This window comes from Excalfactoria chinensis, chromosome 2 (genome assembly GCF_039878825.1).
Source record: "Excalfactoria chinensis isolate bCotChi1 chromosome 2, bCotChi1.hap2, whole genome shotgun sequence".
In the NCBI taxonomy this organism is placed as follows: domain Eukaryota; kingdom Metazoa; phylum Chordata; class Aves; order Galliformes; family Phasianidae; genus Excalfactoria; species Excalfactoria chinensis.
This window is the reverse complement of record NC_092826.1, coordinates 102,013,160-102,025,246: the sequence shown is the minus strand read 5'-3', so window position 1 is coordinate 102,025,246 and position 12,087 is coordinate 102,013,160. Positions and strand designations below refer to the sequence as shown.

At 36.8% G+C, this 12,087-nt stretch overlaps 1 protein-coding gene across 4 annotated transcripts in view; it reads left to right on the top strand.

Moving 5' to 3' along the window:
- ETV1 (ETS variant transcription factor 1) overlaps positions 1–12,087 on the top strand; it is a 65,834-nt gene that overhangs the window by 42,354 nt on the left and 11,393 nt on the right. For all 4 annotated transcript variants that reach the window (XM_072329187.1, XM_072329185.1, XM_072329186.1 and 1 more), the window contains 2 exons: positions 7,333–7,401; positions 9,849–9,917. In XM_072329187.1, coding sequence (XP_072185288.1) covers positions 7,333–7,401; positions 9,849–9,917 — 138 coding nt within the window. The remainder of the gene's footprint in view (positions 1–7,332; positions 7,402–9,848; positions 9,918–12,087) is intronic.

Genomic DNA, 12,087 nt, shown 5'->3' with positions numbered 1-12,087 from the left:
TTCAAATACCTGATGTGGTGTTCTTTGAAAAGCAAATAAATGCAAATTGACATGGAAAAAGCAAAAGATTCCTAGTAGCACATTCTTCCCTAGAGATCAGCTGACATCTCTTGAAATGTGGGAGTTGCAAGAACAGCATTAGAGAATGTGTTGAATTAAAATTTCAAGGCAAAAATAGATTTTAAATGTGTTTCTTGCAAGTATATCTGTTTGCAGATTTTTTCTTTGCAACAGCTGGATATTATATTGTACCTCTTGGAGATACACTTTAGATATTTGGAGATGTTAGTATGAAGGAAAAAAGGAAATCTTAGTTGGCAGTCAGAATCGTTGCAGATTTTCTTTCTCCAGGATATTCTCTAGTGCCTTGACCAGTGTGGCATTTAAAATGACAACTCACAGTGCTTCTTCTACTGTTTTTAATTATATTGGCTAATTTTCCTACAGTGCTTTGAAAATGTAAAGTGTGTGAGTGCTAAGTATTATTACTACAATTATTCTCTTGGGAGATTATTTCACAGACTAATAGACTTCACATTTAAGAAATATTTCTTGATAGTAAGCCTAAATTTTCCCTTTGATCAGTCTCATTGCACTGCTCATAGCTGCAACTCTTTGGCTCATCCTAAACAATTCCTTGGTATTAACGTACCACCTCTAAATCTCTGTAGACAGTTTGCATGCATACTCTTAGCCTGTCTATGTGACTCATTGAGATCTTGCTGCATAAATCCTCTAGCTTCTTAATCTTTCCCTCAAATTCTCTCCAGGTTTTCATTTTCTTTCCACTTTTTTGGTGTTTGTTTTTTTTTCTTTCTTGTTTGTTTTGCGTGTGTGTGTGTTTGCACAGGCTGCAAATATTTGAAGTACTTTCAACATAATTTTATAAAACACGAAAAAGAACTAATTTTATTCTTTTTCAGGATGTAGTACTTCAGTATGCATACCTTGAAATTGGAACTCCTTACGACCTTAAAAAAAATTCTTTTACACACTGAATTGTTCTCAATGAAAATCTGGATTGGATAAAGGCAGGAGTGGATAGGGGCCAGAGGTTTGCTCTCGAGTTCAGGAATTTTAAGAAGTCTCCCCTCCTTGTTCTTGGTTTTGCTGTTTTCCTGAGTTTCGCTTCTGTGGTTTAAAATATTTCGCCCTCTGGTTTCAGGGGCTTGTCTTTGCTGTGCTGTTTCAGTGAATGAGCATGGATTTCATTCAGTTAAGCTGTGCTGCACTTTGCTCCTAAAAGGCATAAACAGAAATCTGCTGTTGGATGACACAACAGTAGAAAATAATATCATATGAGGAAAGGAACACGGGAAACCTGGACTTGGGAAGATTGCTGTGGCAGGCACTATTTTAACTTTTCTCTAGCTTCACATCTAGCCAATTCCCTCTACTCAGTAATTCTGTCTCAAAGAAGTTTGCAGTTACACAAACTAATTTTGTCATGTTGTCTTTATAAAGAAATGAAAATCTGAACACTATGTTTAGAGCATATAGGCAGGAGGCCATACATCTATTTTTCATTTCAAAGCAGACAATATGATCTGAAAAATTGTCCTGCAGTCTGTTTTTTCAAAGAAATGGATAAATATCCTCTAAATCTACAGTTACAGTAAGTGGCACTGGCTAATGATTTGATTTGAGGATTGAGAGCACAGTCTGGATTTACTCTTTGTGCATTAAAGCAGGTCAAATGGACACAGGCTGCATTTTAAATCAGTAATGGAAGGCTGAAGCCTGCCTTAAACCAATCACATCAGCCTTACCCAAGACCAATTGATCCCGGGAGACCAAGCCCTGTGAGCACAGCTTTTATATGAATGGACTCTGTGCAGCCTGAAGTTTCATTCATAAAATGGATGCTGAAGGGGAAAAAAAAAAAAAAACCCACACCAAACCCTGGAATGTCCATTTATGCGGAGCTGAAGGGTGTAGTGTTCCCTCAGCTGCTGCTTTTGCCAGTTGCCTTAAAGTAATGATTAATGCTCCTTGGCTGTGCCTGCCTGTAACTTGACACCATTTATGGCCTTGGTGTGTTTCTAATGTATAGTGAATGGGAAGGCTACATTCTCAAATCAGAAACATAAACAGGAACTGGTTGGTCTGAATTCCATTCAAATATGTCACTTCAGCCGTGCAGTGTTTGTCCAACTTCATTCTACAGGCAGGGGATGGGGCGGGGGAGAAAAAGCAACGCAGACTTTTTTTGCTGTAATATTACCAACAAAAGGAGAAAGGGGGGAAAAAATAATGCTGTGTGTTTTTGTTTTTTTTTAATTTCAAAGGGAAGCGATGTTTGAAATACATTTTACAGTTACTGAGGTTAATGAAAGCAAATACGTGATTTTAAAGTATGCTCAAATGATTGGTTCCATGTGGAATTTCATTTCGGTGCTGAATGTATGAGCCTTTGTTTTCCTGTTCTGCTGTATAAAAAGTTACACATCGCCCAGACAGGCTGTTGACATCTGGTCTCAGAAAATGCATTAGATGCTGTCATAGATCTAAAAACCAAAGTTGTGGAAAGGAAGCTGTTTGCTTAAGGTTTTCTTTCTGTGTGTGATAATTGCACTTAGAAGTGAGCTGTTGGGGCCAAACCTGGTAGATTTTTATCAAGTGAAATGTAAGAAAATAAGAAATATTAATTAGTAATCTTTTAAAAGGAGTTGTCTCTATCTTTGAGTGCACGTACTTGTAGATGTTTTTGTTTGTCATGGAACTCAGGCAAAACGTTCCATTCTGAATGTTTTTAAGTAGCATAATGATTTGGAAAAAAACAAGCTTAATTTTCAGATGGATTTTTATAGGAAATAATGACTTTTAATTTTTTTTCCTTAATCTCTGTAACTACCATGCATTTTCATTGTGTGCTGCCCTTGCTAATGAGAAAGTAATGCCGAGTTTCATTTTGTCAAGATTTTACCAGTTTGTGGAGCTGTGTTGTAACAGTGTAGTTTCTGAGAGGGTAGTGTTTTCAAAGGTAATTGGACTAAAATCCAATCCACCAGCTTTTGAGTTGTGAACATGCACAAGTGAGTTCTGTCTAAGAAAACTATCTTTAGTTTTTCTATTTCTGCAGAAATTTTGTTTTGTTCGGATATGTAAGACTTTTAATTTCAATGTGTTCTGCGTGTTTTGTATCCGAAAAGAATCGCTTGGTACATCTCCCTGTGCAACACAGATCATAAGCTTTCCTTAGATGTGATATAGCTTGAAGAACTGCCATTCCTTCCTGAAAATCTGTGTTCTGTGTATTGCTCTTCACCTCTGAGCTGGTCAGAGCCTCTCAGTGGCTGTAACAGCTGCTTTCCACCATGAGGCTGAAAGGGTTTTGGTGGTGCATGAAGCATCTCTTTGTAAACAGTTTGTCAGCGCTCTTGGAAATTCATGAACAGAACAGTTATTTGCAGCGTGATTGTGATGTTACCAAGTTTGAGGCCAAAAGTATGATGTGTTTTAACTTGATCGTTTTGTTTTAAAAAGGCTACTTTTGTCTCTCCACTCAGTAGAAATCTCTCCCACTGTCCTGGCTATCTCTGCATGTACCAGAGAAGAGACTCTGCAGCACAGGAAAGCAGCTGGCAGCATGGGCTGGTCAGGCCTAGTGGCAGGGTTGGTCTGGCACGCGTGGCAGCACCTGAGGGCTTTGTGCCTGCCCTCTTGTGCCCCATGGCACTAGTGAGAGCCTGCACGTGCTGTATTTCTTGCCCACAGGAAGAGAAGTGGCACAGCATATTAAAGTGTATATGGAAATACACCAACACTGAGTCGCTGAAATAGGAGCCAAAGTGCCTGTACTTCTTTTTCAGACCGCACTGAGAACAATTCAGAAGGGTATGGTATAAGTTAAGTTACGTGGGTGGCTGTATCCACTGCAAGTGGAGTCTTTCCAAACTTCCTGAGAATTGCTTCTGTTGTTAATATGGCCGGGCTGGTAGTAAAATGTAAATCGAAGAAGTGGATGAGCAGGAGTTAGGAGGGTTCCAGTTTTGGCACCATTGGCATTTGCAGTGACTCTGATTTGGCCTACGACCCCTACTGCGCCTTGCTCTCTGCCTCTCTGTGGCGGGGCAACTCATGTCACACTTTGCTCCTTCACATGTACATGGGTCCTGCCCCTGACTTCCAGATCTTAGGGTGCTGTTGTTAAAGTGAACTGAAAAGTAGTTCAGAGTGAGAGCACAAAGTGACAACTTGTTCTTTAGCGAGGAAGGCTGTGTAATGTCAGAGTTGGAGGAGCAGCTGAAGAGGAAATCCTGATTCAGGTTCCTAGTTTCTGCTTCATTCAGGAGAGGAAAGTTGCTTCATTCTGATACCCGAGGAAGCTTAATCTTTCCAGCGTCTTCTCTGGCAAGTGACTTTGGCAGAAAATAGTTTCTGTTCAGGGTGTGATTGTGGGTCTAAAATCTGGTCCTTGCTTCTGAATAACAATCAGAAAAGGGGATTTAAAAATTTCCTACTCAGTTATAGTTATACAGAGCTGTGACAGCCTAATCCTTTAAATTCTGGCATGATAATTAACATGAAATACTTTCTTACCAAGGTCTACTCAAGTGTCTTATTCAATGATTATATCTAGAACCTGTATAGGCTGAATTTGACAGCAGAGTTTTCTTGTCCTGTGGTCGTCTATTTGTTTTTTTTCTGTTTTTTTGCTGATTTCTAGTACTTTCTCTGTGACATTTCCAGGGACAAAAGTACTTCTGCAGTGTCTACATTACAAGTAATTTTAAAATAACACCTCCTGGAGAAAAAAAATTTCAGACCGACATGATATAATGTCACATTCAGTGTTTTAAGATGACTGTTGTGTTGTTGTTATCAAGAGGAAAAATGAAGAACAACATCTTAAGTATTTCAAATTAATTATAAAAATAAATATATATGTGTGTCTGTGTGTTGTTGTTTTTTTGTTTTTTTGTTTGCTTTTTAATGAAAACTGGATTCGGCTGTTCTTGAGATGTTGCAACTTCACAATATGAACCAGTTCATTGGAAGTCTGAAGCAAGCATGTTGCATGTCCTAAATCCTGGCACATTCTTCCTCAAAGAATACAGATTGCTAAAAGGCAGTCAAATCAGTCACTCAAATGCTTGTATCCTTCTCTGGCAGTTTTTTATGCCCACTTCTGTCTCATTTGTTGTCTTGAAACAATACTTGAAGAAGAAAACATGTAATTGCTCTGTAATTTCTGTACTAAAATGTTTTCTTTTGAAGTAGCTCCGTTTAGCTAGTAAAAATACTTCTGGGTTTTAGTCAAGCATTTAGTACAATTTAAAACTGCAATGCTAAATTTCATTGGTTGGACTTTTTATTAGATAAGGTAGAAATGAAAGCAGCAGGCAATTTAATTAGCAGTAATTTTTCTGGGCAAGTCATTACTTTGATGAACTTCAGAGCAATGTTTATGGCTCCTAATTAACCATGTTAGTCATTTGATTGAATAATCACTTTGGAAATGTTTCTACAATTTGATTAGAGTCTGACCCACTCTGATAGTCATAAATTAACTGATAGCACTTTAGGATAACAAGACTCTAGCTACTTTACGAGAAATAAACTTGCCTGCTGTATTTTTTCGGTCCTCAGTGGACTGTTTAAGTGCAAGCTAACCAAAAGATTAAGTAATGTTGGTAGAAACAATGCTTTTCTTAAAAAGACTCCAGATGTTAATTGTAATTGACTTTAGGAGCATGAGAGATGAAACCCCAAGCTGGCTAAAAATGTAGCTTCTTGGATGCATACACAATTCTTTGTTCTGTGTACTCTGCTGTATCACTTTGCAGGAGTGGAGTTCATGAGTCAAAAAGGGTTTTGCTGCCAATACTAGGGAATTTTTACCTAAAATAGAAAATAGCATCTGTTTCAGTTCTTCAGCTTCCTCTTTTTTTACGTAGATTTTTCCATTCTCCTTAAAACTCAGTCTGCTTGGTAAGATGAGTGATTTTTTGCAGGTGAACCACTACTTGTAGCCTTGACTTCTAGTCTACAGAGCTATACTTGACTTCTGTGATTGCTGAGTTGTTGAAACGTGTGGCTGCTCAGAATAGCTGTCTGAGACATTAGAGAGCAGTCAGGCACTGAGGATTTCATTGAGAGAGGAGGTAATGAAGAGTTTGGCACAGATGTTCAGGAGAAGCCAGGGACTGTTGGAGTCAACTTACTGCTGTCCTGTGTTTTACTTGTTTTGTGAAGCCATTGTAAAATCTTATTTTCTTATCCTGCCATATCTTTGATACTCATCGCTAGTCATTGAACTGTGAAATTTGGAATGACATTCTGGAATAGTTTTTAGGCAGTGTTGGAAAAATAATGTCTGCTCTTTCAACCATGATTTACATCTCTTAGAGTTACAAGTTACTGGTAACAGATTGCATATTTTAAAGTAGAAATTTATCATGAGATCTAATAGATTGAGTTAAACAAGACTTTTGATATCTGTGTAGTGAGTTAAACGTGATCTAGAAGGGCAAACATGTATGGTTTATTTATATTTGCAAGTCCCTGTGCGCAGATTGTTCTTTCCCTGTGTCTTGCACTGTCCCTAAGCAGCAACAAAGACATATAAAGAATATAATTTTCATTAATTTCTCTGATTTGTTGTTGTCGTTGTTGTTTTTCCCTTGTTTATCTTCCTGCATATTTGAGTAGAAATGTGGAATGGAAAATAGATTTTTGCATTACTTAGAATGTGTACACTATCTCTTATTTTAGGAGATTTTATTTATTTTTTTATTTTTTTATTTTTTGGTTAACTGTGCACATGCATAGGTGGAGGATGAAACTGATGTAGCTGAATTCCTGTTTAAATGCACAGCAATTCCAGAAAATGTCTTCAACTTTCTAAAAATCAGTAGCCTACTTCGGATTCACCCTGACATTACTTAAATTCATGAGACTGCATTTATAGAGTTTTTAAGTGTCTAATATGATTGGCAGGGCAGGTTTAACTGTGTAATTGATAAAAATTATTGTGTTGAATTAGTTAGAAAGATGGATATACAAGAACAAGGTTTAAAATACTCGTACTGCCTTGTGTGGATTTTTTTGTATGTAAATTATCTCAAATGTACATGTCACAGAGCTCAGCTTCTAGATAGGTAGGTAGATAGGCTTGTGTTTAACTGCCTATACTGAATGCAATCTCTGATCTTCACTTTATGATTCTCTTTCACCATGCCTTGTGCATGCTACTCTGAAAAACTGACTGTGTTGCAACCTCATTGCAATGCATCTTCCTTGTTGCTCTTTTACCTGCAGTCTGTCTCATTGATAACCTGTACTCTTTAATTCTAGAGTCTTTTGACCAGCATTGTCTTCTCCTTTCAGAAGTGCCTAGCTGCCATTCCATTTACATGAGGCAAGAAGGCTTCCTGGCGCACCCAAACAGAACAGAAGTTAAGTTTTCTATTATGTATTGCTTCTGTATTGTATGAGAGAAATGGGTGGGGGGGGGGGGGAACACAACCTGGAGGAATTTGGGGTTCACTGGTTTAATTCTACTGATCGGAAGACTCCGTCGTCTTTCACTTCCCAGTTTTGAGTTTCTTCTGTAATGAGGTTTTGTAGATTCTAGTGCCAGAAGCTGACTAGAATAGAACCAACATTATTATGAATTTACTCGTTCTGCTTTTCAAGGGCTACAGCTGTTGGTAGGAAGAGACAGTTAAAAACTTGTCCATACAACTCCTTCTGCTTAAATGATATTTTGCAGACTTCTGGTGTGACAGACTCAGTTAACTGTTAAGTAATCCATTTTGTGCTTAAGAAATTTCAGTGCTTGTTTGTTTGTTGCTTTCTCCCCCCGCCCCCCCAGTTTTTTTAGGATTTTTTAAATTCAGTATTCTGGTTCATTTTCATTTTGTAAAGCCATTTCGTGTATACCAGAGCTCTTAGTGACTTCAGTAAGGCAGAGCTTAAATCATTGTCAAAATTAATAATTCAGAGTAATAGCATTTTATACATATTAGGAAGACCAGCAGACCTAAGCAAAAAATGACCACTGAGAAAGAGGTTATGACTTCCACTCTCCTGCTTTGATGTATCTTTTTTGTCAGTATATGATTTTTTCTGTTGTTTAGAATTGGTTTGTTTTTCCTCCAAGGAACTAATTTCACAAACCCAATGAAACATGAAATTGATGGGAATTCAAACAGATCTATGAATGAAAGTCCTCTAGTAAGACTTCATTCATTAGTGAAAAGACACAGCTGGAAAGGTGACAAAAGTTGCTAAAATTCACCTGCTTCTGCTGAGGAAGAAAATAGAAATAAAAAGTGGTGTGTAACAAGAAAGGTGAAATAGAAGCTGGAAATTTGTAACAGTGATGGTATATTAAATTATATGAAATATGTAAGCTTGCTAAGGGAGGTGAAAGACATTAGGGAAAAGACCACAAAAGCAGGACTAGGGTCAAAAGACCTAAGTTTTAATCATAGCTTAGACTGAGGAAGAACAGTCTTAGCTGTGTTATGCACTCATAAGTACTTGGAAGCGGTAAAGTTGTTATGAATGACGCAGAAAAAAAAGAGATGGTAAATATTTGTTCTTGGTCTTTAGTAATCAGTCAACATGATTTTATGACATAAAGGTCATGTCGAAGAAATCTGATTTCATTCTTTGTTGAGATTAAAAGTTTGACTGGTAAAGATACTTGTCTCTTGTATTGTATAGTTGTCCTATTTTTTTTTTAATGGCATTCAGTTTGCCACTACATTACATTCTGATTAAGGAGTTAGCACTAGGCAGTATCAGTAAAGTAAACATTAAATACATTAAGACCTGGCTTACTGACAGATCTAAAAGTGGCTGTCATTGGCCAACCATCACTGAATGGATTTGTTTCTGTTACAGTTGTAGAAAACAGGAGTGTTGCTATTCAATATTTTCATTAAAGATATGGAACAAAGTTAATTGATAACTTTATGGCATGGCAGTAAATAATGGGCAGGACAGGGCAATCACACAAAGCGAATTTAATTGTGTGGTAATCTGGACGCATTAAACAAAAAGGTTTTTTTCATTTCTTTTCTTTTCCTCTTTTTTTTTTTTTTTTTTTTTTTTTTTTTTTTTTTTTGATGATGATGATGATGATGATGAACATAGACTAAACCTGTGGAATCAGGAAACAGTGTATTGGAAAAAAAGATTTTGAGATTGGCCACCTCCTCCTTGGCTTCACATCAGGCAATCAGCCCGAGCTGATATTGCTGGCATATGGCAAAAAATCCTTGTGCAAGATTTGCGCAGTTAAAGAGGGCCAGAGAAGGGGATGTTTTGCTTCACCAGGTTGCACTAGCAAGGGTGATACTGGCATCCAATATATTTCTAGTTAGTCAAGACATTAGAAATAATATTGCAAGGTAGGAGTGTACACAGATGAAAGTGCTAGAAAGAATGCAAAGTTATAGTGTCTTTTAGTGACAAAAGTAAATTTAATAGAATTGCCTGAATTGGAGCAAATGCCTGTCTTCTGCATGGATGGGGAGAAAAATCCCGAGTTGGGCTTTAGTCTAGCGAACAGAAGACACACAGGAACTAAGGGTTAAAAGTTTAAGCCATGATAATTCAAATAGGAAATGAGGCAAACATTTTGAAATAAATCATAAAGAAAAATGGGTGCTTTTTCATTTTTTCAGGTTGCGATTAGCAGTCTTTTGGGAATGAGTACGTTAATTAAGCACTCCTGTACTGTGGCCAAAATGTTGTGATTGGGTGGCGTGTAAAGGATGTGGGATATTAATCTGATTCCTGTATGACTTAGTGTTCCCTCTGGCATTAAGCCGATGGTCTCGTCTTTCTCCATGAATCTTTTAAACAAACACCTCTTTGTCTTTAACTTACAGGTTGTATGTATGAAAAGGGACCTAGGCAGTTTTATGATGACACTTGCGTTGTTCCAGAGAAGTTTGATGGTATGTATGACACATCTCCCTCTGTTTTCTTGTGTATGGAGATGAAAAAAAAAAAGGAAAAGATGAAGGACCTTTCTCTATTGCTGATCAAAAAAAGGTCAGTAACATTCTAATTTAGGATTTATTAGCACACCATTTGCAGTGCACACAACGAAAGCTGACCTTTGTCTCTTGCAACCAAAGTCTCGTTTTCAATGAGATGTTATTCAGATTTTGCCACTGAAGGATTCTGTATTCAAAGCTGGCTCAGAGGAACACAGTTCCTGTACTATTAATAATGGGAGGATTTCCATGGCACTGATGATCACATACCTCTTCTTGTTAGAGGTTTAGTGAAGGCATCTCTTATAATTAACAAAACAGAGGAGAAAGCAACAGTTTTAGTTTTACTGTAGATTAATCCTCTTTTCTTGTCTGTGAAGAGATGAGTAGTAGGGAATGAGTATATAGGGCATTTTTGTTTGGTATAATTATTTTTGTGCTACATTAGGGATTGTACTAGTGACTTACTTCTCAGTAGGACTGATAACAAACAAATCATCTACCCACTACCTATTCTTATAGAATTTTTTCAAGAGGGATTCTGGGGTCAAGTAAAATAAATGGCCTGAATTATCCTCAGTTACTCCAATGTAAAATGAGTTTCCTGATGTAACTCAGTTGATTTCAGATTTATTTCATTATAGACAAAGTAGATGGACTCAGTATTTCTTGCCGATGACTCTGTTAGTCTGCAACTTTGGGAAGTAATTTGGAAATCAATTACTTAAATTTGCTAGAGTGGCTTCTTTGAGTCACTGTATGTATGTCCAGCTTTATTTATTTTAACAGGAAGGGTGAGATACCTTCTGATAAACTTGTGAACAGCTCTCTGACCATAGCTAAAGGAGAGCTGGAGAACTCCTGCCCTTTATTTTTTTTTCTGCTTTGTTTTTTTTTGTTTTTCCCCAAGAATTACGTAGGTAGACCACAAAACTATTGTTTGTAGTCCAGCATTTGTTACTGAAGAACGGGAGATTCCAAAGTGAAATTAATCTAAAGAATTGCACATTCTTCAACCTGAAGTATCATGTATTTCAGAGTTGGTAAGGAATCGTAGGAAATAAATAGAGAAATTTAAATAATATTAGCCTTCACCTAATTCTAAGGATTGCTTAATCCATTATTATAACTGAAAGGGTGATTTATTTGGATGTTTGCTTTATATGCTGTCTTTGGAATGTTTTTTGTTTATTTGTTTGTTTATTTTCCACGGAGCATATCCTGTCACGTGGCTGTGCTTTGGTTTGTGTCTTTTTGTTTATTTAGTTTTTCATTTTTCCCCAAACCATTGTGTGCCTGATCTGTTTTCAGTACTGGTAACAAAATTATATTTATATTTGTGGGAATGGGATCAGACCCTGTTCTAGAAAAAGTTAAAATTCTTTGTGAGGAGTACTTGTGCATTGCTTTCTTGAAAAGCTTTTTTGTTTGCTTGAGTTTTGTAAAGAGGAAAGAATGAAAATAGGAAAGAAATACAAATAAAATTAACAAAAAATAAAATTAAAAAATAAAAAATAAAAACATTTGGAAATGTTTGAGTGCTTGCAAAGCACTAAGTCTGCTAGTAGCTGCTACAAGTGTTCGTTGAGACACCACCTTGTCCTCTGGAAAACCGATATCATGGCACAAATGTTTGTGTTTATACTTGTAGCCTGATGACTTTTGAAGAAAATGTAGCAAGTACATTATTATGTTTTGGTCTGTAAAACTAAAATGGGTTAAACTCAGGACTAGCCTTGATGTTTCAGAACTGGATTCTTAGCTGCTTTATTTGAAATTAAAGCTCAACACAGACAAATTACTCTGTAATATTGCACTTGCTGTTTGTGCATTGCTTAGCTATCATTAAAAGAAAAATACTGTCCTTGTAAAAGAGAGCCTTTCAGGACTGGAGTTTAAACCTCACATAAACCAAAAAGCCTTGTGTTGATTTATTTGTTTTCCACAGCTATTGACTCAATTTTCTTTCCTTATTACAAAAGGAAGTGCTCCATTTTTAATATTATTATTCTTATTTTCACTACTTGGAGCCATTCAGTAATGACCATCCTAATGCTGTGGTTTGGTACTAAACAGGTCATTTGTTTATTCACACGGGCTGCAGGTCTGGTACTTTAAATGAGGAAGG